At 44.5% G+C, this 23,568-nt stretch overlaps 1 protein-coding gene across 1 annotated transcript in view; it reads left to right on the plus strand.

Moving 5' to 3' along the window:
* Setbp1 (SET binding protein 1) overlaps positions 1–23,568 on the plus strand; it is a 365,848-nt gene that overhangs the window by 247,016 nt on the left and 95,264 nt on the right. Inside the window, exon 4 of the mRNA XM_032886020.1 lies at positions 3,198–6,645. Coding sequence (XP_032741911.1) covers positions 3,198–6,645 — 3,448 coding nt within the window. The remainder of the gene's footprint in view (positions 1–3,197; positions 6,646–23,568) is intronic.

The following is a 23,568-nucleotide window of genomic DNA, read 5'->3' on the forward strand; positions in this document are numbered from 1 at the left end:
CAGTCGATCTAGCTGGAAGCAAGTGACAAGAGATAGGAAAGACAGGGAGGAAAGAACTAACAAATTACTTAAGGGGGCATGGGCACCATATAAGGAATGTAGGTCTTAAGTTGAGGGGAAGAGGTATTCTTATAGTTGTTTGGTCACTAACTAATGCTTTTCTGCACTCCAGCTTCATTATGAGCCATTATCAAATGGAAGATGAATGCTATATTGTCGTTTGCCTGTAGCTGTATATTTTGCCAATTTACTAGGAACTTCGGCTAATGTTTTTTTTTTTTTTTAACTCATGTTGGTTTAAGTGTATGAATATCTGTGCGTATCCCACCAGCCCCCGTCTGTGAGGGCCAGAGAGGGTGTCAGATCCCCTGGAGCTGGAGTTAACAGGCAGTTGTAAGCCACCTGATCTGGGTGCTTGGAACTAAACTCAGGTTCTCTGTAAGAGCAGTAAGAGCTCTTAACCACTGAGCCATCTCTCCAGTCCCTCTTTTATTTATTTATTCATCCATTTGTTCATTCATTCATTCAACAAGAAGCCTTAAAAGACTTTGTGTACTTGGCTCTTTGGTAAGTTCTGGGAATTATAAGATATATAAAAAGGGAGATAATATGTTTGCTTGCTTGCTTTTATCTAAAAATACTTAGTCTTGGAGAAAGAGAGAGAATCATCTATGGATTAAAGACCACATGGTACCGTAAGGACTGTGGCAGATGTTGCTATGGAAATCAATGGAACATGCAGAAGAGACAGTGTAGGGAGTCAGGTGTAGCTGTGTTTGAGGTGGTAACCGTGTTGGCAAGCAATATGTCCCCGTGCTTAGCCCATCAATCTCATCATTGACAAAACGAAATATCCATAATAAGACGCACATTCTCTCATTCGTTTGGTAAATGTTTATTGAGGGCCTGCCGTGTGCCGAGGCACCCTGATGGGTACCTTGTTGATAGGTAATAAGCCAGAAAAGGATGTGGGCATGTAATTCAATTATCATACAAAAATCAAACACACAAAAATTAACTACAGATGGTGCCACGAAGGTGAATGCATGTTTCTCGAAAGCCTAAAATCGGGATATTTCTCTAAGGTTGAGGGACATCACTAGGATGAAGGCCGTCCAGCATGGGAACATGTTGATTGTGAACTCTGTTAGACTTCAAGGGTCAGCGCTTAGAGCAGAGAACAGGTGGTGAGAGTCATGGACCAAGTTTCCAGCCCTCACTACATCACAAAGTCCCACTCATAGATGGACTCTAACATCCAGCGCTGGGGACATGGACAAGCCAGGAGTCTGGAGCAAACGGAATCACCACAGATCATGTTGTGCCCAAGGTTGAAGACAGTAATAGTCATAGCTCATTTCACATTAGCTCAGCAATGCCACAGGATACGTTACGCAGCATCGCGGAGGAATAGAAAGCATCAGATTCTTGACATGGTGAAGGAGCAAACCGCTGATTCATAAAAAGATGACTAAATGACATTTAATATTCTCTCCTCCATTTTAAACTCATACACTTTTATAGAAACTGGGATTATAGCTTATGTGCACAGCAATAAACCCTAGTAGACAGGATCAAGTGACAAGGCAATTCTGTATGTATTGATGTTAATGGTATCGATACTACAAATTTCAAGATGACACTTTTTTTTTTTAAGACGACACTTTTTTTCCCTTGGGCTGTGTATTGGTTTGACTTGGGAAGACTATCATACTTGAAAAAATATGTAGTGTGGCCATATAAACGAAAAAACGATTTTACAAAGTCTTCGTGACAAAATGTTCCTCTGAGTCCAGTAGTTAGTAGATGCAAAAGCTGTTGAATCAAGACATTGAATTTTACCTCCAAAGCCTCTGTCATGTATGTCTGGATTTAGGCAATCATCAGGAATGGTTTCTAGCAGAGTATTAGTTCTATAGCCCCAGTGGTGGATAGATGGAGTTAAAATAATAGAATGTATATAACAGGTGAGAGGCTGATAGACAATGGATGATGGGTAGATATTGGACTGATAGAAGTGACAGGGAAAACTGCCAACTTTTCTATACCAACCACCATATTTTTTCTTAGAGCAAATGTTATAAAACATTTTCTTTGATTTACTAATATTTTTCCTTCTGTAACCAGAAACTATTAAGCGTACCATTATGTGTATAATTTAAGCTTTGACTGAACCTGCAGGAGGTGTCACTGTATGAATCCTATGGCTCTCCACTGACCAGAATAGTGAGAGCATTTCTAACTAAAAGTAGTGTCAGTCTCTCCAGTGCTGGTTAGCCTTCCATCTCTTTGGGGTTTTGTAGACTCTGCTGTGTCTAGCTATTCTTAGAGATAAGTCCTAGGGAAAGTGTTGGAGACATTCATTCATTTGTGTAGGGGATGCACAGATGCCATGGTACAGGAAGGATTTTGATGGATCACAATTTGTTCTTAGTACGTTTGTTCATAAAACTCAAACTTCCTTTGGAGACTTTCCCCAAAGAATAGTTTAACATGTTTAACATGTGCTCGTGGATCCTGCAGTATGCTAGCCCTCAACCACAGCAGCATAGCCAGAGACAAAGATGGGGATGGTTCCTGCATGGTTCTCTTGTGTGTCTTCTGCATGCCCTGGACTTGTGTCGTTTTCTCCAGAGGAACTCTGTGGTGCTTGCATGCAGAGATATTGAGCTTTATAATGTGCAGCATACACTGCACTAAATAGGTAATCACAGGAGGCAAATGGGAGACCTCTAAGGAGAGACTGGAGTTAGTAAGAGGCAGCCTGAGTTAGGCAGAGGAGCACCAGTTGGGCAGTTTGAGCTCTTGCTGGCTTCTCTGCATTGGGCAGGATTCCCTATTCCTTACGTGTCAGCTTCCTCCTCATAAGATTCTAATGATTGATCTCAGAAGCCTTGGGGTTACTGCCTCCTCTCTTCATACAGCTCTTCTCAGACTGTAATAAACCACATTCTTTAGAGGGGAAAGACAGCAATTAAAATTAACCTTGTTAATGTTCGAATCCAGTGTCATATATCTTTAGTACCATAATTGAGAAAAACTCCTCTCTCTAAAGCATTCTGAAATTCAGGAAAATATGAGCTTAATCACTTATTTCAAATTTTTAAACGATTAAGCTGTTAGACAATAAACTTTAAAAAGTTCCAAAATGTTCATCTTTGTTTCTTTCTTTTGCTTTCCACTTTCTCCACTCTCAGGCATACGAGAGGCCCCAGAAACACTCAACACTTCAATATGACCCAGGTCTCTCCCAGGGCTTCACCAGTGACACCTTAAAACCAAAGCACCAGCAAAAAAGCAGCAGCCAGAGCCACATGGACTGGTCCTCCAACTCTGACAGTGGACCAGCTACTCAGAATTGTATCATCAGTCCAGAGTCTGGCAGAGACACTACAAGCACCAGCAAGATCCCAGCTCTTGAACCTGTGACTTCCTTTACAAAGACCCAGAGTAAGAAAGGCAGTACAGGGAGTACCTGGAGTCAGTTGTCCAGCAGCAGCAAAGACCTGCTGTTGGGAAGTGTGGTTCCATCCCCTGGCAGCCACAGCTCCCCAGCGACCCCTAGCAACTCAGCTGAGTGCAATGGACTCCAGCCATTGGGAGATCAAGAGGGAGGAGGAACAAAGGATCTCCCAGAACCACCCACTATCAGTAGCAAGAAGAAATCCAGTAAAAAAGATCTGATAAGCCAAACCATACCAAACTCGGATCTGGATTGGGTCAAGAGTGCCCAGAAAGCATTTGAAACCACAGAAGGGAAAAGGGAAACCTATTCTGCAGACAATGCTCAAGAGACATCGCCGACCCGGCAGAGCATCAGTTCCGTCAGTAATCCGGAAAATGATTCCAGTCATGTCCGGATTACTATCCCCATAAAGACACCTTCTCTGGATCCAACCAACCATAAGAGGAAAAAGAGGCAGTCTATTAAAGCTGTGGTGGAAAAAATCATCCCGGAGAAAGCACTGGCTTCAGGGATTACTATGAGCAGTGAAGTCGTTAATAGGATACTTTCCAACTCAGAGGGAAGTAAGAAAGACTCTCGAGTCCCAAAGCTGAGTAAGATGATAGAGAATGAGTCCCCCTCAGTTGGCCTCGAAACAGGTGGGAACGCTGAGAAAATTGTCCCTGGAGGTGTGTCCAAGCAGAGGAAACCACCCCTGGTCATGACGTCACCGACACGCGCAGAGCATGCTCCGTCAGGAAAGCTGCCTGAGATCCAGCACCCCAAGTTTGCTGCAAAAAGGAGGTGTAGCAAGGCAAAACCTCCGGCTATGCTTCGAGAGGCAGTCTTAGCCACCGCCGAGAAGCTGATGGTGGAGCCGCCGTCTGCTTACCCCATTACGCCATCCAGCCCTCTCTACACCAACACGGACAGTCTTACTGTGATCACGCCGGTCAAAAAGAAGCGGGGACGACCAAAGAAGCAACCTCTGCTCACCGTGGAGACGATTCACGAAGGTACTTCCACTAGCCCTGTCAGCCCGATTAGCAGAGAGTTTCCTGGCACCAAGAAGAGAAAGAGAAGGCGCAATCTGGCTAAGTTGGCCCAGTTAGTGCCCGGAGACGACAAACCCATGAGTGAGATGAAGTTTCACAAGAAGGTTGGAAAGCTTGGTGTGTTGGATAAGAAGACCATCAAAACGATCAACAAGATGAAGACGCTCAAGAGAAAAAATATCTTAAATCAGATCTTGTCCTGTTCCAGTAGTGTGGCCCTAAAGGCCAAAGCTCCCCCAGAGACCAGCCCTGGGGCAGCATCTATTGAAAGCAAACTGGGAAAGCAAATTAATGTCAGCAAGAGAGGAACCATCTACATTGGCAAGAAGAGGGGCAGGAAGCCGAGAACAGAGCTGCCACCCCCCTCCGAGGAACCCAAAACAGCCATCAAGCACCCCAGGCCTGTCTCTAGCCAGCCGGATGTTCCAGCCGTGCCTTCCAGCTTCCAGTCACCTGTGGCTTCTTCACCAGCAGCCGTGCACCCACTTGCAACCCAGTTAGGTGGGTCCCATGGCAACCTGAGCCCCGCCAGCACTGAAACCAATTTTTCCGAATTGAAAACTATGCCGAACCTCCAGCCCATCAGTGCTCTTCCAACCAAAACCCAGAAGGGGGTCCACAGTGGGACTTGGAAGCTCTCCCCACCCCGGCTGATGGCCAACTCCCCTTCGCACCTTTGCGAGATTGGCTCGCTGAAGGAGATCACGCTGTCCCCCGTGAGTGAGTCCCACAGTGAGGAGACCATCCCGAGCGACAGTGGCATTGGGACCGACAACAACAGCACCTCCGACCAGGCAGAGAAGAGTTCGGAATCCCGGCGGAGGTACTCCTTCGACTTCTGTTCCCTTGACAACCCGGAGGCCATTCCACCTGACACCAGCACAAAGAACCGGCACGGCCACCGGCAGAAGCATCTCATTGTGGACACTTTTCTGGCCCACGAAAGCCTCAAGAAGCCAAAGCACAAGAGGAAACGGAAAAGCCTGCAGAACCGCGATGATCTCCAGTTTCTGGCTGAGCTGGAAGAGCTCATCACCAAGTTTCAAGTGTTCAGGATCTCCCACCGGGGCTACACGTTTTACCACGAGAATCCGTACCCTAGCATCTTCAGGATTAACTTTGATCACTATTACCCGGTGCCATATATCCAGTACGACCCATTACTCTACCTTCGTAGGACTTCAGACCTGAAGTCAAAGAAGAAGCGTGGTAGGCCTGCAAAGACCAATGACACCATGACAAAGGTGCCTTTTTTACAGGGGTTCAGCTACCCTATTCCCAGTGGAAGTTACTATGCACCCTATGGAATGCCTTACACATCAATGCCTATGATGAACCTTGGTTACTATGGTCAGTATCCAGCCCCTCTCTATCTGTCCCACACACTTGGAGCAGCATCCCCATTCATGAGGCCAACAGTGCCACCGCCCCAGTTCCACACAAGTTCCCACGTCAAGATGTCCGGGGCGACTAAACATAAAGCCAAGCATGGAGTCCACTTGCAGGGAACCGTAGGCATGGGCCTTGGTGACATCCAGCCATCCCTGAACCCTCCCAAGGTGGGCGGGGCCGCTCTGTCCAGCAGTAGGCTCCACAAGAGGAAACACAAACATAAACACAAGCACAAGGAAGACCGAATCCTAGGGACCCACGACAATCTGAGTGGTCTCTTTGCAGGCAAAGCCACAGGCTTCTCCAGTCACCTCCTGGGCGAGCGGCTCAACAGTTCGGACAAAGAGCTCCCGTTGGTGAGCGAGAAGAGCAAACACAAGGAGAGACAGAAGCACCAGCATGGTGACGCCAGCCACAAGGTTTCTAAGAACAACTTTGAGGTGGACACCCTGTCGACGCTGTCACTTTCGGATGCCCAGCACTGGACACAGGCTAAGGACAAGGGTGACTTGAGCAATGAGGCTGTGGAGTCGTGCTCTAAAAGGTACTCTGGCAGTGGTGGGGACAGCACAAGATCAGAGAGTCTGGACGTGTTCAGTGAAATGAATCCTTCCAGTGACAAGTGGGACAGTGACATGAGTGGGAGTAAGAGGAGGGGCTTTGAAGGCTTTGGGACGTACAGGGAGAAGGACATCCAGGCCTTCAAGATGAATCGCAAGGAGAGAGGTTCTTACGAGTCCTCCATGACTCCAGGTAAGACCACATTTTTCTCTAGACTTGAACTTGCCAGTTGTTTTAAGTGCTGGCCTTTGCGGTCTGAAGGCCAATCATGCTGAGAACACTTTTTACCAGAAGTGGGGAGCGAAATGCCAATAGGCCCCCATGGCACTTTTGGATTTAATGTGTGTTTCATATAGTTTACATAGTTTGCCTGTCTTTCTGTCTTTCTGTTCCATTAACGCCAATGCCCGAGACAGCCTTAGTAACTCTCTAAATGGCAGACACATAGGCTACGACTGTACCTTTTGTTGAAAACACTGTTCTTATGTTATTAGGTCCTGATGATTTGGGATGGTTTGCTAGTAGAAGGGTCTAGAACTGAATAGAATACCAACAACATCTTAAAGAGTGCCGAGGCTAAAAGAGAATGACACTGACTGTGTGTGACATCCTGTCGATAGAAGTCACCAATCTTAGATGAGAGGTCTACCACAAAGTGAATGGAAGCCAATGATCAGAGAATCCTCATGTCTAACCGGTTGGGAAGCCACAGCCCTAAGCCATGTTATCTGTTCTTTACAATCATTGGACAAGCTGGTACAGTCAGGACCCTAAACGGAACCCTTGACTGCATTCGCAACACTGCATATACAAAGGGAGGTGACTGAAAGAACGGTGTTTTATGTCTCCTTTACAAACAGAACCACATCCCTGTGATTTTCTAGAACACCCACTAAATTGGAATCTTACTCGCTGATGTCTAAACGGATATGTTCATTGCTTCCAGAAAGATCTCTCTCCCTGTCAGTTACTGGCAGAATTTCTTTGCTAAATTCCCTCTCCACGCCAATCTTTCCCTGCTATTCACTTTTACAATTTGGCAAGCATATCCCTGTGTCCATGTCCTTACAGTACATAAATGCCAAGACTCTGAAGAGTAGGACATCTTGGAAATTTCTTTAATGGGAATTTAAGAAGCTAAAAGAGTATCTTGCATTTCTATTGTCTCCAAGTGGTATGAAGCACTCTGGTCAAAGCCTCGTTTTAAGGGTCTCCTTGTACACCATGAGGATGTAGACATAATATTTTATCTCTGTTTATCCTTAGGGTCTCTCACTGTCTCTCTGTCTTCCTGGGGAGTCCACAATGGTGACTATGAAAAGTCAACTCAAAATGAATGAGTTACTTTTATAGGAATGACTTTGAGCTAAAAACTACTAAAGATTGTGTCATGCTGCTAGTAATTTGTGAGTTGTCATGGTGGTACATTGACTTCTTAATGAAAGAGATTAGATTGTAGACATGTCTCCTAGATTTGATGGCAGCAGTGAAGGTCACAAATGGCCCATTTATTCTGCCTGCCCAGAGTAGCTGTGGTGTTGCCATTTCCCATTCAAAAGACTTCTTGGAAGTTACCTGGTTTCTTGAAGAGCCTAGATGAAGCCTGCCTAGCACGGGGCACTGTATTAAGTATGGACATGAGAAATACTGGTATCATAAAAGCATGATAGCATTTACCTATACACACTGAACTAGTCATAGAGTTTTTGTTATTTTTTGTTTGTTTGATATTTTAAGCATCATTTAGCAAAAGAGCAAGCAAACAAACAAAAACAAAAAACAAACAAAAAAATTTAGTAGAGTTGTGCTAAGAATTTATAAAAATCTAATGTATACAGACCTGAGGAAAATGTCTCAGGAGCAGAAAATCGATTGCCTTGGCACATTACATTCAGATTTTTCCATGGTCAGACATTTTTGCTGGGTGCTCAATGACTTCTCATGGTTTCCTAGTGGTGGTTCATTTCCAGATACTCCTGGGAGGTGGTCCCCACTATAGCAATGCATTCATATGGTTGTTATTCCTTTATCCAAAGTCCTCTTTACCTCTTGTCTATATTCCCATGTGATATTCAGTCAGCCATACGAGAGAGAAAGAAATAGTCATTCTGTCAACATTCTGAAAGTGAGCAGAGCTTCAGCAGAAGAACTGGGTGTTAGGCTCCGTGCCTTTACGACACACCTGTTGGCCTTAAGCATGGCGTTCCTATTGGGGGTATTACCTGTCCATCTGTCACTCACAGAAGGGAGCCAGAAACATGGGGAGTGTGTTTGAGTGCCTGAAGTTATATTTCATCCATTGCTTCCTACTGTGCTTTCTGCAGACCTAACCTGTACATACACATTAAGTGTTGTTTATCCAAAACACTTGAAGGCCAGAACTATTTTAAATTTCATATTTTTTATTTTCAAATATTTGCATTATATAATGAGACATCCTGGGGATAAGACCAGGGTATAAACACAAAATTCATTTATATTTCATACGTAGCATACACACACACACACACACACATACACACACACACACACACACACACAGAGCATGGTCGTAATTTTATATGATCTTTTAAATATGCTTTTGGTGGGAAATAAAATTTATAGTATGGGATTTTTCTAATTATGCCATATCGATGTCTAAAATGTTTTAGTTTTTGGAGATTCTGGGTTTTCAGATAAGATATGTCCATCCTGAGTTACTGCTTTTCAATGACAAATCCAAACACAAGACTCGGGGAGAGGCAGTGATCTGTCCACATTCACACAGCTGTCTGGTTTGAAGCTAAGCAAACCTAGCCTTTGTCTCCGGCACTGGAGTGCAGCGACCGCTCACATGGTGACCGAGGGCAAGTCCAAAACACAGGTCCTCTTTCCAGAGTGTCCACATGTGTAACCTGCCTGTCCCTCTAAATCTAATCCGTCCTCCAGTGACATACATGCCCTTTGCTAAGGTGTCACTGACAGATGAGCATGTGACGTTTGCAGAAGAGAGCAATGAAGGAAAGGATGTATTCTTTTACTTAGTCCCCAACTCGTGAAGAAGGGACCCTCATTTCCACCTTCTAAACACAAGGTGAAAATAACTCTCAAGAAAGAGCGAGCTTCTCTCTTTTCTGGTATTCCATTCTCTGAGGATTCTTACCACTGCTTTCTGTCAGTCTCTATTTTATCTAGCCAATCCCACCCCCAGCTCATTAATGGATCATCATCATCGATGGCTTCTGCGTCTGAGTGAATTATACTTGATGTCTCTGCTCATCTTGTTGAGTAGCCCCTCCCTTCACCCTTTGACCTATCAATGCCTGTGTCCTGCATGTACCCTCTAATTCTGCAGCCCAAAACATCAGGCAAAAGATGTCCTTGGCTATACTTAGAACCCAGCATCAGAGTCTGTCAGAACTTTCTGGAAGGGCATCTTCCTTAATGTGGAAGTTTTCAAAAAACCATGAGGTCCTGTGAAAAGATAAGGAGCAGGTAAAGTGAGGGAAAGGTTACTGAAGTCAGGGGACGTTTCCAGAAACTGCATCCAAGTGAAGGTTCTGGTTGAGTTGGACGACACTCACACTCGTGATGGGAAGTAAGCATCTGGGTTTCCATGGCATCGCTTCCTGTGCCCTTTGTTACTCCATCCTGGATTCACTTCCTCCACCTCTGACTGTACCATTTCACATGAGCTATTCTTCTCTAAAATAGATATGGCCCCCACGTAGACCATAGACGTCATTCTGGAACCTACTGAGGGCCAGATTTAGGAGCTCAGTGGAGAGGAGGCCTTGCACCCTCCCTGAGATGAGAGTTGAGGAAAGGCACCATATAAATGTGAGCCATTACCATTGTGGAGAAAGGAATCAGAGGCCCCATTTAGCAAAGGCAGCAGTCGTACACTCCGTCTCATCCTTCCTGCCTGGCAAATCCTGTATCCCCCATGCCCCGGCCGGCCCTGCCAATGATTGCATTGTCTCATCAGCTCCCTCACACCCGTTCGCAGGCTCCTTCCTGGTTCTCCTTCTTTCATTCCTTCCCTGTCTTCCCTCTCGGGAGGCAGTGGCTTTTTGGACTTATTTCCTGGACCCAAACCATCTGCTAAATCACCATTTTCTAAAATGCTTGTTTTGTGCCAAAAAGTGTATAAATAATGGAAAGTGATGGCCTCAGATTCGTACTTATCAGCATCATTTGAGGCTCCCTGTCACCAGGCATCACTGTCCCCCGACACGGGCACAGGCTTCCAAAAGAGCAAACCTGTCCAGAGTTGACAACGCATAGTCAGAAGGATGCCATGTACCTCCAAAGCCAAATCCCTGTAGGTGGTGGGGGATGCCTCCTGTGTGGCTGGTGATTTTCTTCTTCAGATTTCCTGGAAGCAATCTCTGCATATTGCCACCTAAAACTCTGCCACGTATGAGATATCACAAAGGAACCTGCAGTCCAGGCTCTTCTCAAATAATGGCAAGCCAGTAATGGGAGCCTATTTGCATATGGTACCTCTTAGTTCAGTGCCATTATTAGACAAGGAAGCCAGCCCCCATGCCCAAATGTCAAACACCTGCCTTGTGATGAATGGGGGTTGAGAATTAATCCCAAGTTCACCTCTCAGATATCAGAACCCTGCCGTGTAGGTAACCAGATCCCCTGGAGTCTGGCCCACCCCACTTCTGGTGGCTTCTGTCTTGCCCTTTGCCAGCTTCTCTTAGCAGCACTGCAGGGCATTTGGGGAGGCAGAATCTGCTGTCACTCATCAAGATGACAGGGATACCCATGCCAAAAGCAACACCCCCCCCAGCAGTTATTCAGAAGAAGGAGCCAGCCATGTGGGTGAGATGTCATAAAAGCTTTACAGAAGCATGTGAAGACTGGGAAAGGGGAATGAAAGGAAGGAGGTGGCTGATGGGAGGGAAAACTCAGACCCTAGGAAAAGACAGTAACAAATGGAGTATATTCTGTGTTGCCTTAACCCAAGCTAAGCTGCATGTTCTCCTGCAGGAAGAGATGTAAGATTAATGAGGTACTGGCTGCCTTGTACCTCAGATGGGAGGTACCAATCCTGCCCAAGTCACATTTGCTATGTCACCAGCTTACCTTTATATTTATTCTCTCCGTTTCTCGAGTGGGTCTACAGTAATAACTGTTCTGACTAAACTTGGGTCTAGGACTCTAAAAGCGCCAACTCTATTACAACAGAGTTTGAATATGAGCACAAACTCAATGATGGAAACTCACTTGGAAGAAGACGAATGCCAAAGGGCAAGTCACAGTATCATCTCCTCAGTGGAGTCTTATAACAGGTCCCTGGAGTTTTGTAACAGATCCCTGTGGTCCATGAGTTAATCTGGGATGGTCACCTCATTGGGCATTTGGTCTTATCTTTTCAGAAAGGTAACACTCCTGCTCCCTGACTCCCATCAATAAATGAGCTTGTTCCTGGTGCAGGTTCGAGCCACAGTCACCCTTCTAGAAACATCCGAGTGCTAATGTGACTAATTATTTAGGAACAGGAAGAGAATGTTTAGAGTCTGAATTTAAAAATCGTAACAATGGAGATTAAACACTTAGCTTCCCTTTTGAGTGTACGAACTTAAAAGGTTAAGTGTCTTTCTCCAATGACTTGTGCCTAATTGTATGAAGAATTCAGTGTGTGTGTGTTGGGGGAGGAGGGATAGACATTAGGTAGAAGAAAGGGAGAGATTGGGGAGAATAAATGGATAATGGAGAGATTTTTAGGCTGTTCTCTTTGTAAGCAGCTCCGGAGGGAAAGTATCTCATTCACAATCACTCAGTCCCAGGTCATCTCAATGGACCCATGTCTCAAAGTAGAAGCAACATGTAAGGAGGTCATCTTGTTTGCTTTTCATGCCTTAACCATTGAACATGGTTGGCCCCCAAAGTCTCTCCCAATTGGAAGCCACGGATTAATAAAATTAAATATTGTAATATAACTTACCAAGAATGGTTTACGAAATGAGAAATGAAAGCATAGATATATAGTATCTCTTTCGCAGTACAGAAACCAGACAGTTGTGCCTTTAGAGCACGGTGTCCATGAGCCATTTATCTTCCCACAGTTGGCAAATACTCTCCTGTCCTGTGAAAAGTTTTATGCATTGGTCTGTGGGGTTAGGGAATTATGCAGGTCCACATAGATATAGAGAAGTTATAATAGCTACAGACATGGCATTAAACCCACATGGAGTCTGTGCTGGCCCGAGAAATCAGTACAGTGTACTGTCTAATGACAGGTCTGTCATTGCAAAGAGAAAGGAGAAACGTCTACAAGAAGAGCCAGAAATGGGTCTTTTCAGTATGAATGTGAACAAGCAATCAAATGCACACTAGGACTGTGCTCTAGCGCTGAGAGACTTAGCACTTAATGCAGACTCACAAAATCTGGGAGAAAATGACAAAGACAAGGAAAACATGTATTTAGTATCAAGAATGCACTGTAGGTCTTGGTATCTTTCTAGGGTGAATTTTATTTTGCTATTAAGAGTTTATGTCAGGAGACTCCTCTACCAGAGAAGGAGAAAGGGACTTTAACTCACCATGTTGTAAAGCAAACTTAAAGGGCCACAAGAAAGGCACAAATAAACAAAATATCAAAACAGATCTGTCCACATGAGGTGAGTCAGCTCTGTGCTTTCACTGGAAGTAGGAGGGGGCCATATTTCTTTATAGTCATTCTTTTTTTTTTTTTTGATAAATGTTGTTGTATTTTTGCAGTATTCCTGGGGATATGTGAACAAACTTATCTATTCACTGTAGCGAGGAGACTAGGACAGACCGAACTAAGACTATCACCAAAATCCAATGTCGGTGATCCAATGGGTGAGATTTATTGGTGTTACATTAAAGATTGTGGGTTTTCAGGAGTGGAAAGGACTCAAAGACAGCTGCATCAACAAAGCCCACCCCAGAGTTGGTAGTGACTCATAAATCTGGAAACCTGGAATACACTGTGGTTCAACAAGTTGGACAGTGTCGGTTTTCTAGGCACCTCAGTTCGGTCTGAGCCTCTTCCATAGAGCTAAACTCATCTGCGTCTCTTCAGGAAATCGGTCCTGGACTGAGAGTGTCTCAGCAATCCTTTCTGTTTATACAGGCTTGGGGAAGGAGGGACCTAATGAACCTGATTAGTTTCTGAAGCTTCTGGATGTTTGTTTCCCAAATTTAAGAAGCTTCACTGCAAGATGGAATGTTTCATCTTCTTTTAGAACAGTGGCTTTCGACCTGCCTGAGGGTGTGACCCTTTATACAGTTCCTCAGATTGTGGAAACCCCAACCATAAAATTATTCTTGTTCCTACTCTATAATTGTACTCTTATGAATTGTAATGTAAATATCTGTTTTCCAGTGGTCTTAGGTGATCCTTGCGAAAGGATTCTTTAACCCCCAAAGGTGTTACGACCTATCAGTTGAGATCTCCTGCTCTAGAACATTTGTATCTTAGGGAGCTTGCCTGCGAGATGGAAGAAATTACTATACAGCAGTCTTGAAGGAATAAAAAGAAGTATTGGGGGGACGGAGATGGTGAGGGTGTTCTGGGAAGTGGGCAGGAATTGTGACATTGAAAAGGAGCCATGTATAAAAAGATTGGGTGAGAGAGTATTGGGAAATAATCATTAGTTGTCCCATTGAGGTTTAGATCTGGAGTTTTAGAAATCATGGGAAATAAAATAACAAAGGGTTGTGTGATTATCTGTTAAGGACTCTTCCCCCACCTTAGATGGCCATATTTAATTGAGTAGCTAGAGTGAGGAACTACCTTTTAATCATGTAAAAGTTATTACATTTCTTTTCTTTCTTGACTCCTCTCCAAGACCTGTGCTGGCTAAATTTGTGCAGTCTGTGCACTGCCACCACCAACTGGTCAGTATCCCCTTACCTGATTGGATGGCATCTGTCTTTGCTGGAAGCTCAGAGCCCACAATGTAGCTAGATGAGGGTTTGTGTGAACGTACTGATGGCCTGAAAGCAAGAGAAAAGTTACTGTAATTATTTATCAGCTGCTTATATGCTTGTGGCTTGGTAGGCTATGTGGCGAATCCAGGTGGCGAAGTTAATGAGAGAGGAGGTTACGCCACCATTTTCATGGGGCATAGGTAACTTTGGAACCTAACACAAAGCCCTCCTCACTGTTATTCCACTCCCCATGTAGGCACTAGAAATGCAAGGTCCTGGAACAGAAAAGGAAACAGAGTAACACTGGCGGTTTTTGAACGTGATAATGACTATCAGAAAACTTCTGAAACCTTTTATTTGTGCTGCCGTGGAAACCAGCTATGACCCTATGGTATATGAAGGGACACTCCCTGTTTCCATGGGTTCTGATATCTTTCACTGAACATTTTATATCTGAATCCTCCAGAGCTGTCTGCTACTGTGTAAAGTATATTCACACATTTAAAATCACTTAAACTGTGTTAGTGGCATGTCCCTGAAATCCCAGTACTTGGGAGGTGGTGACAGGAAGGTAGGTAGTTTACATTCATCTTTGACAACACAGTGCGTTTGAGGCTAGCCTGGGCTACATGTCTTTGTTTCAAAAAAAAATATTGAAAAATAAAAGTAATTGTAAACTCTTCATTCATTCAACACATAGCATAGTGACAAGAACAATTAGGAAAAGCAGAAAAAAATAAAAAGTAAGGGTGAGAAGTGCCCATTTATACATACATACATGCATATGTACACACACATGCAGGCACACTCATGATACCATATATATATATATATATATATATATATATATATATATATATATATATCAGATCTGGTGAAAGCTGTACTGACATGTTGGACAATACTGAGAGCTATGGGACTCCAGACTCCAAATAACAATATGTTCAGTGAAAGAGAGCACCCTGAATCTAGGATAGGAGAGCACAGTAAAAGAATCTCACAACAGCGTCAGATGGATGGACGGCACAGTTAAGGATGCAGGCTAGGATGCTGGAAGGTGCCCAGTTAGATTACATGAGGATAGATTTTTAAATGCCACGGTTTCACAAGTAGAATATACAACGGTACCATGGATGAGGAGAGGGCGCAATTGAAGAGGAATGAGCCTAAACGCTGTTCAACTGGTGCAAAGGGCTACAGGAAATGATGAAGTACCCAGAAACATGCCAGTCCTCAAGGACACTGTGTGGAACTAAGACACAGAGGTGGATACAGACACACACATATAGAGTGGTTAGAATAATGGGAGTTCACACTCCCAGTGACTAGAAGGAGATGCCTGATGCATTCCTTAAGAAAATAAAACGCGTTGTTGAAAGCTAGTTAATATTGGTGTTTGTCCTATTGCGTAAGGATTCAGAATAAGTTATATCAAGAAGACACCATGGGTAATGGTGGATCAAGAGTGGGACACGGTACAGTAGGGGCCTGGAGAACAGGAGATGTAAAAAGAGGGTGATGAGTCAGAATTACCACTGTCCCTTTGGGGACACACTGGGAGGAAAGTCTTTCTCTGTCACATGTCTGAATAGGTTGTCATATTTTTCAAAACATGCCACATTTGTCCTATCTTCAATATTCATCGAGACAGGCAGAATGCTGTTGCTTTACCACTTGGCAGATGGAAGAATCAGAACCCAGTGTCTCCTGGCCAGATTTGCGCAGAAAAGCAACCCAGGTTTCATGAGATTTCCCAGCATCACTTTACTCCTTAAGTTTTTGACAAGGTCAGTAATGTGACTCAGCTTCTGAGTTATCCCTCTGGAGATCTTGCCAACGGAACAGACTGAGGAAGCTGGAATCATCTACTAGCCAAAAGTCACTGAGTTTTTGCTAAAAAAAAAAATATTTCTGATGTGAAGGTAGCACTTTGAAACCAGGATGAGCTAAAGCCCAGAACTTCAGAGGACCAACTGTTCATGTATGTGGTGTTTTAAATCCGTCTGAGGAGAGAGACTGGTTGAGGTACATGGACAACCTGAAAATCACAAAGTGGACCAGAGCAGATTGAGAGAGTCCTCTCTCACCTCATTCCACAGAAACTAGTATTTAAATATGCGTTGTTAAGGAACAGGAACGGTTTCAATGCAAGTGGAGGAATATATACTAGTGTGCCTACAAAGAAAGGAGGCTAACAATGGGAAGAAACAAACAGGTCCTGAGGGAACCCTGAGGCTGGGACTGCACGTTGAAGTCAACATTGTTAGAGGAAAAACTATCTGTCCGCTTTTAAATGTCTACCATATACTAGGATGGATTCGTCTTGCCTTATCATATTTCATATTACAGATAAGACCAGTAAGGCAAAAAAACATTTCTCTTATTGGATATAATTCTTAATTTGCTTTCTTTTTCAAATTTACTTCAATCCTATTCAAAACCAACAATTGTCTAATATGTGTAAGGCACAGTCTGGGGTAGTTCTGTAGCAATGATTACATAAAAGACACATTTTCATCCTTTGGGAGACATTGTCTTAACCCTACGGTTTGTATTAGTCTAACCTTACATCCTGTTAGTACTAAGTACTGTTTTTCTGCTCAAGGTTCCAACAGCAACAACAGAGATGAATTCTTTGCCCAGAGGCATTTGGCTTGAGGGCATCTAGTGCACCTTAAAGAAAAAAAAAGCTGTGGCCCCTGAGAGGACTATAGGCTAAAATGGAGACACAGCTGCTCACTGAACACCTTAAAGCATTAGAGCTGTTTCAAAGCTGGTAAATTGGGCATTTTTATTGTTTTATTTTATTAAATTTAAGATTCTGATTAGTAAAGAAAAATTGGAAGGGCCTCAAAAGGGAAAGGATGTTCCCTATTGTCCCACTGCCCCCAACGGGCGCTGTGACAGTTTATGCAAACTGGTCCCCAACTCAAGGTAACATCACTCTACATCCTTGTCCTGTCTGCTTTCCTCCCACTCCCCAGTGGAAGTTACAACAAAGCACCTTCCCCTCCGGGCGCTTCTCTTCCTCCTCTCTTCTATCACTAATATGTTCGTCTGCTCTTTCAGGTTTTCTCCTAAATGCCGCTTCATGTTAGACTGCGATAACCATTCCCTCTGCATGTGGTCACTACCCACCCAGGGAATACATTTTGAAAATAAATGCAGCGGCAATTGGACATGAAACCATCAGATTTCCACTTTTTCCTGTGTAGCTAAAGTCATCCTAAGACTTACAGTGCCAAGACAGGAACCCAAACGGGGATAAATTAGTCAGGAGTAGAGACAGTTGCCAAAATACTTTCCTAAGAGTCACTAAGTACGAGTCTTTTTTTTTTTTCCATAACAGAAAGGGACAATGTTGAATGATCCAGCCAGTTGCAAATTTCACTTACAAATGCAATCTCCATTTCACGTAGCTATATTCGTGCACATGTACACACACACACACACACACACACACACACACACACACACACACATACACACACAGAGACACAGAGAAAGGGGGTGAGAGAGGGTGAGAGAGAGAGAGAGAGACTACTACCTAGCCAGTCATAGCTGGTCTCATCGGTCAGTGTTGTCACCACTTGCATTATGTGCACTTAGAGGGAAGGCACTGGCCGTTAATTTTAGGCTACACTATAAAGGGCTGACTAGCGCTTACTTATTTCCCTCCTGACACACCTGTGGATATTCCCTGACGTTAGAAAGTCTTCGATCCCATTTCAGGAGGTCCTGATCTGTCTGCCGTCCTTCCTCACCCATCCTCACCCAGTTAGCTTACATCTCTGTGTGCTTGTGTGCTTGTGAGACACAAGGCAAAGGAAGCATCCTCCTCAAAAGTTCAACATCCGTACACAGTGCCAGTTTCATGGAGGACTTGGTCAAGCAGCAACTCAGCTTCTCTCTTCAGCTTTCCATCAGCTATTTTTCTAAGTCCGCTTCATATTACTTATGAGAGCAGAGGCGCTTTCCAAGTGTCTGCCTCAAAGAGGAGAGCCCTGTTTCTGAGAGTTGGTTCCGCCAAGGGCAAGGACTCTGAGCACGGGGTTCTTTTATGTGAGCCATCCCCAGACTGGTGTGTCAGCTCCACTATACCACTAAAGCCATCAAGCACCCTGAGCCACACCATTTGTGTGGGCTCACCTTCCCTGAGGCCACAGTTGTGATTTGCGGATCCTGAACAATACGTCTGTCATCGAAGCACACGTTTTGTTCTGTGGAATAACACAGAGCCAAGCCCTATTGTATCCATTTCTGGCTTACAACTCTAACTAAAATATATAAATTATTTAAGTATAAAAAGAAAACTATGGTAGTTTTTCAGAGAACATCTCTGAAGCAGACTGTAGTTACATGAATAATTGATGCCAGGTGGGGAAATATCAATTCGTGTTGTGTCGAATCCAAATTCTGGGTCTTAAAAGACGTTTTGTCGTCTTCCAACACAGCTCTTTCTTTGTCTCCTAATCATTTTCAACTCATTCCCTTGCTGGGAGTCCTGCTTAAACTCCTCTGTGTCCTATTACCCCTTCATCTGAGTCTCCAAGTACGCCATGTTTTTTTTTTTACCTGTTTTTCGAACCACGCCCACTATCGTCCTGAGCTAGCCCAGTACCTCCTGCTTCTCAGATGGGACTGACACTTTGCCTTTTTCTTTGTTGCTTATTTTCACTTAGCCTTGTGTCAGTTACATTTTTGGTACAAAGAGATGTATTTGCTCACCCCTATCAAATCTGAGTGGAGTGTTGCCAGGAGAGGAGGATCTGATGGTGCTATGACCCCTTGTGGCTCATGTGACCCTTGAGTCGATGCTGAGAACAGACGTCACTGACCAGTTGATTGAGCTCCTCTTTACAAACTGCTGTATGTCCCTGGCATCCACTTTGAGAAGCAAACACTTAAAAACCGATTGTTCAACTTTGGGGGCAAACTAACATCGCAAGAAAATCCCAAGAGTTTAAGATGTTGATGTGTATATTAACCTCCCAACACCGACATCCCTACCATGACTTTTGGCTGGAGAGCCTCTCCAGTACGCCTTATTCTTATTCTTAAAAGGAAAACTATTAATATCTACATTGAGAACCAAATAAAGATAGAATACACATAGGGTCCCCGGCACCGCCACCCATACATTGCTTGCCTTCTAGTTGTCAATATGGCCCTCCCCATTCATCTCCACTTTGGTTGATATATTCAAGCGGAGTAAATACAACTGCTCTCCAATGGCACCCCTTTGAAACAGCAAGCTTCCCTTCCCCATTAGGCCCCCACCTGGGTGAGGCAGAATCCGCTCTGAACACATATGGGTGCATGCAAAGGCTGGACCACAGTTGTATCTGATGAGGAGGATAAAGCAGCAAGGCGATGCAGTTCTGGAGAATGAGCACTGAAAACACACATTCCAAGCAAAGAAAACCCAGTTCCTTGTGTTTGCCTCACACACGGCGACGGTCTTGAGAAAGGTGGAAATTCAGTCTCTTGGCATTTGGTCTGTCATAGTAAGAGTGTTGAGCACCCGTTCTCATTTCCTGGACCAATTTATCTGCAACCCCAGCCACAGTGCAGCTATAAAGAAAGAAATGGGACTTGTACTCATGTTCCAATTCCGCTATGACAAAGTCAAAAAAACTTAGCAACTTAAGCAATGCAAAGCTATTTCAGTTTCTGCAGAGCAGAAGTCTAGTGGGCTTTGCTGAGTTCTTTGCTAAACCCCACCGGGAGCTGAAGTCAAGGTGTGGTCAAAGCTCTGTTCCTTCTGGGGAAGTTGTCACTTTCTGTGTGTGCAGGGAGATTACTGGGTGTTATCAGCAAGAGGAGACCAGTTAGGTAGAATGGTATGGTGACCGCTGTGTCTACAGCCAATTCCAACAGTCACGTGGTACCTTGATTGTTTAGGTGGTTCCAGAATGTCCTACAGTTATGTGTCTGCATATCTTTGGTGCCTATTAGTGATCAGGTCATGGTAGAAGTACCAGGAGGGCGTGCACAGAACAGATAGAACATCAAAATGGCTCTCAGTCTTAGCTTCTTTTCACAGCCCAGAATTGTCGGTCTGCTTTACGCAAACAGAAAGCTAACTCCTTTCCTTCCATTTCTTGCTGACATTTCTTTTCGGTGGGAGTGAGGGCTGGGGGTTCACTCACCACGCACAGTAACTCGTGGTGCTGTTCTGTGGCATTTTCACAAAATACCAACCACCAGAATCTCATAATCACAAAAACATGTGCTTTCTCCTCAGATCCACTAAAATTCTTTCTCTCATTAAAAAAATAGAAAGTTCAGAAATTAAATTAGAAGGCTGAACACAGTATCTCTAAATTCTTTTGGTTTCAGGGGGTGGGGGTACAGTTGTCCAAATTTCCTCTCAGTTAAATACTCTTGAATGGGAAAAATTGTGCAAAAATGTCTGAAGAGTTGAGACACTGACACGAGGGGGAATTTATATTTCCTTGGTATTGAAAGAGAAGAAGAAAAACCCCCAGTTACGTTTAATCTTTAGGAACGTAGCACACCATCCAACCCGCAGACTGTTGGCAGAATTCTAACACTACACAAAATGTTCTTTTAAACTGTTTCCCCTCCCAGACCTTTCCCGTGAAGTTATAAATCTCAACATTGAGAATCGCTTTTATTCAAAGAGAGTATGGACTGTAGGCTGGCCCCTTTGGCAGCCATGCTGCTGGTGGCTTGTTAGAGAGACGGTCCCAAGAAAAGCAGGCATGGCTAACTAACTGACTGGGGCCGGGATTTGACATTCTATGCGAAACTCCATCTATCCCTCCTCTACCAAGTACCTACATTGTGAAGCTGTGACTTACGAACTCTGTCCCCACGGGAAGTTTGACCCAACCCTTTACAACACTATGGTTATTTGGGGAAATGAATTTCAATGAAGATCAACCTCCACCACAGCTTGGGCTGCCTCTTCTGTTTATAGCTGGCCTCTTGGTTCTGCCCAAACGCCTTTCCTTCAGGAGTTACTGCAGCAGGCACACATCTGTATAGCCTCAGGCTTAGCTGCACCTGGAAATATCCCAAATCATGCCCACTTCCATCACATAAGCAAGTTGATGCCCTGAGTCAGATAATGTCCTTGAGTCAAAAAAAATCCTACTAATCACTATCTGGTTACTTTGTATGCTTTTAAATTGTGAGTGTGTGTGTGTGTGTGTGTGTGTGTGTGTGTGTGTGTGTGTGCGCGCGTGTGTGCGTGCGCGGGCACCGCAACTCCGGAAGATCATCTCAGGGACTCAGTGCAGTCTGTGATGGGTCTCTTCTGATTTAAACTATTGTGCTATCACTGAAAGGAAGGAAACAAAGAGGACTTGACCAAACGATTAAGTCAGAAGGGCTTGGGAGGAGGACTGTGACAACCCCATCTCAGCCCATTTTCTTGTGATAAAAGAGAGGAGTTACCGTGATTGACACCTCCTCTGGCATCTTGGCTTACAGCGTTGTAGCACAACACCTGACTCCTGGAAAACGCGCAGAATAAAACAGGTTAAAAATGGTTAGCACTCTGACCAATTATTAAGCACGAGCTAGGAAAGTACACAGAGAGTTTTGTGACCTGAGCTGTTTGTTGTGTAGCAGGACCTAAGGGGAGGGGGCACGTGGAGGCAGGTTGGGGCATTGAAACCGCTTTGATGTTGAATATAAACTTATTAAACCGAATGATTACAAAGAGCTTCCTCTACCTGTCTGCTCTCCCCACACACACACTTAGGTATATACTAACTCTGCCCTGCAGGCATTATTTTTTTTAATTTTTTTCTTTTCTCTTATTGGATATTGTCTTTATTTACAATTCAGAAGTTATTCCCTTTCCTAGTTTCCCTTCTGGAAACCCCCTATCCCATCTTCCCACCCCCTGCCTCCATGAGGGTGCTCCCCCACCCACCCACACCCTCCCGCCTCCCCACCCTGGCATTCCCCTACCCTGGGGAATCGAGCCTTCACAGGACCAAGGGTTTCTCCTCCTATTGATGCCCAACAAGGCCATCCTCTGCTACATATCCAACTGGAGCCATGGGTCAGTTCATGTGTACTCATTGGTTGGTGGTTTAGTTCCTGAGAGCTCTGGGGGGGGGGTGGTTGGTTGATATTGTTGTTCTTCATATGGGGTTGCAAACCCCTTCAGCTCCTTCAGCCCTTTCTCTAACTCCCCCACCGGAGACCCTATTTCCGATCCAATGATTGGCTGCAAGCATCCGCCTCTATATTTGTCAGGCTCTGGCAGAGCCTCTCAGGAGACATCCACATCAGGTTCCTGTCAGCAAACACTTCCTGGCATCCGAAATAGTGTCTGGGTTTAGTGACTGTATATGGGATGGATCCCCAGGTGGGGCAGTCTCTGGATGGCCTCTCCTTCAGCCTCTGCTCCACTCATTGCTTTAGCAAAATAGCTCTGGGTGAAGATCGGGTGCTACTCAGAGCAAAGGGCTAGGAGGCAGAAGACCGCCTGGGAGACAATAATTAAACAAGGTAAGAGAGACTCTGAGTTTGAAAACTAGCTGAGTTGCTGAGGAGGTGAAAGAAGTAAGAAGCTGAGGGCAGTGAAGGAAGACCCCAGAACTTCCAGGCAACAGTGGGGAAGTGGAGGAAGGACCCTCAGACTACTCAGTCAGAATACATTGTATATGACTCCTGTCACTTGTCCTACTCTAGCATAATGTGTTGTTCTCATTCATAAAGCATTTTGAGGATTTATATTAATGCCCAATGATGCTCTCTGCTTCAGATACGGGAGACCGCCACAGATAGCTGATGGGGCCCCGTGGACACAAAACCCAGGGAAAACAAAAGCCAAACAATGCAGACTGACAGACAGACAGTCAGGGACACACAGAGAGAAATGACAGGATGGCACTTGGTTTGTAGAGATGAAATATCCAATCTCTGCTACAGTGCTAAGAACAAGATGAGAGCCCAGGGCAGGCCAGTCTGGCGGGACACGGCCAGTTTATGTACCTTCTTCACGTACCACACGCACGCCAAATGCAGTCTGTGAAGAAAAACAAAATGATGAAGCTGCCTGAATATTTGAGTGCCTCTCCTCAGAATTAAAATCACTGTTGTCTTCCTCTGTGCGAGTCCGTGTCCCCCACAAAGTCGGGTTCTGAAATCTGATTTGAGCAGTATCTGCCTCATTTCCTCTCTGCGTGGCCCTGTTATCAATACCACAAGGTTATCATGGGTAAAAATAACGAT

The sequence above is a fragment of the Rattus rattus genome, chromosome 15 (genome assembly GCF_011064425.1).
Source record: "Rattus rattus isolate New Zealand chromosome 15, Rrattus_CSIRO_v1, whole genome shotgun sequence".
In the NCBI taxonomy this organism is placed as follows: Eukaryota; Metazoa; Chordata; class Mammalia; order Rodentia; family Muridae; genus Rattus; species Rattus rattus.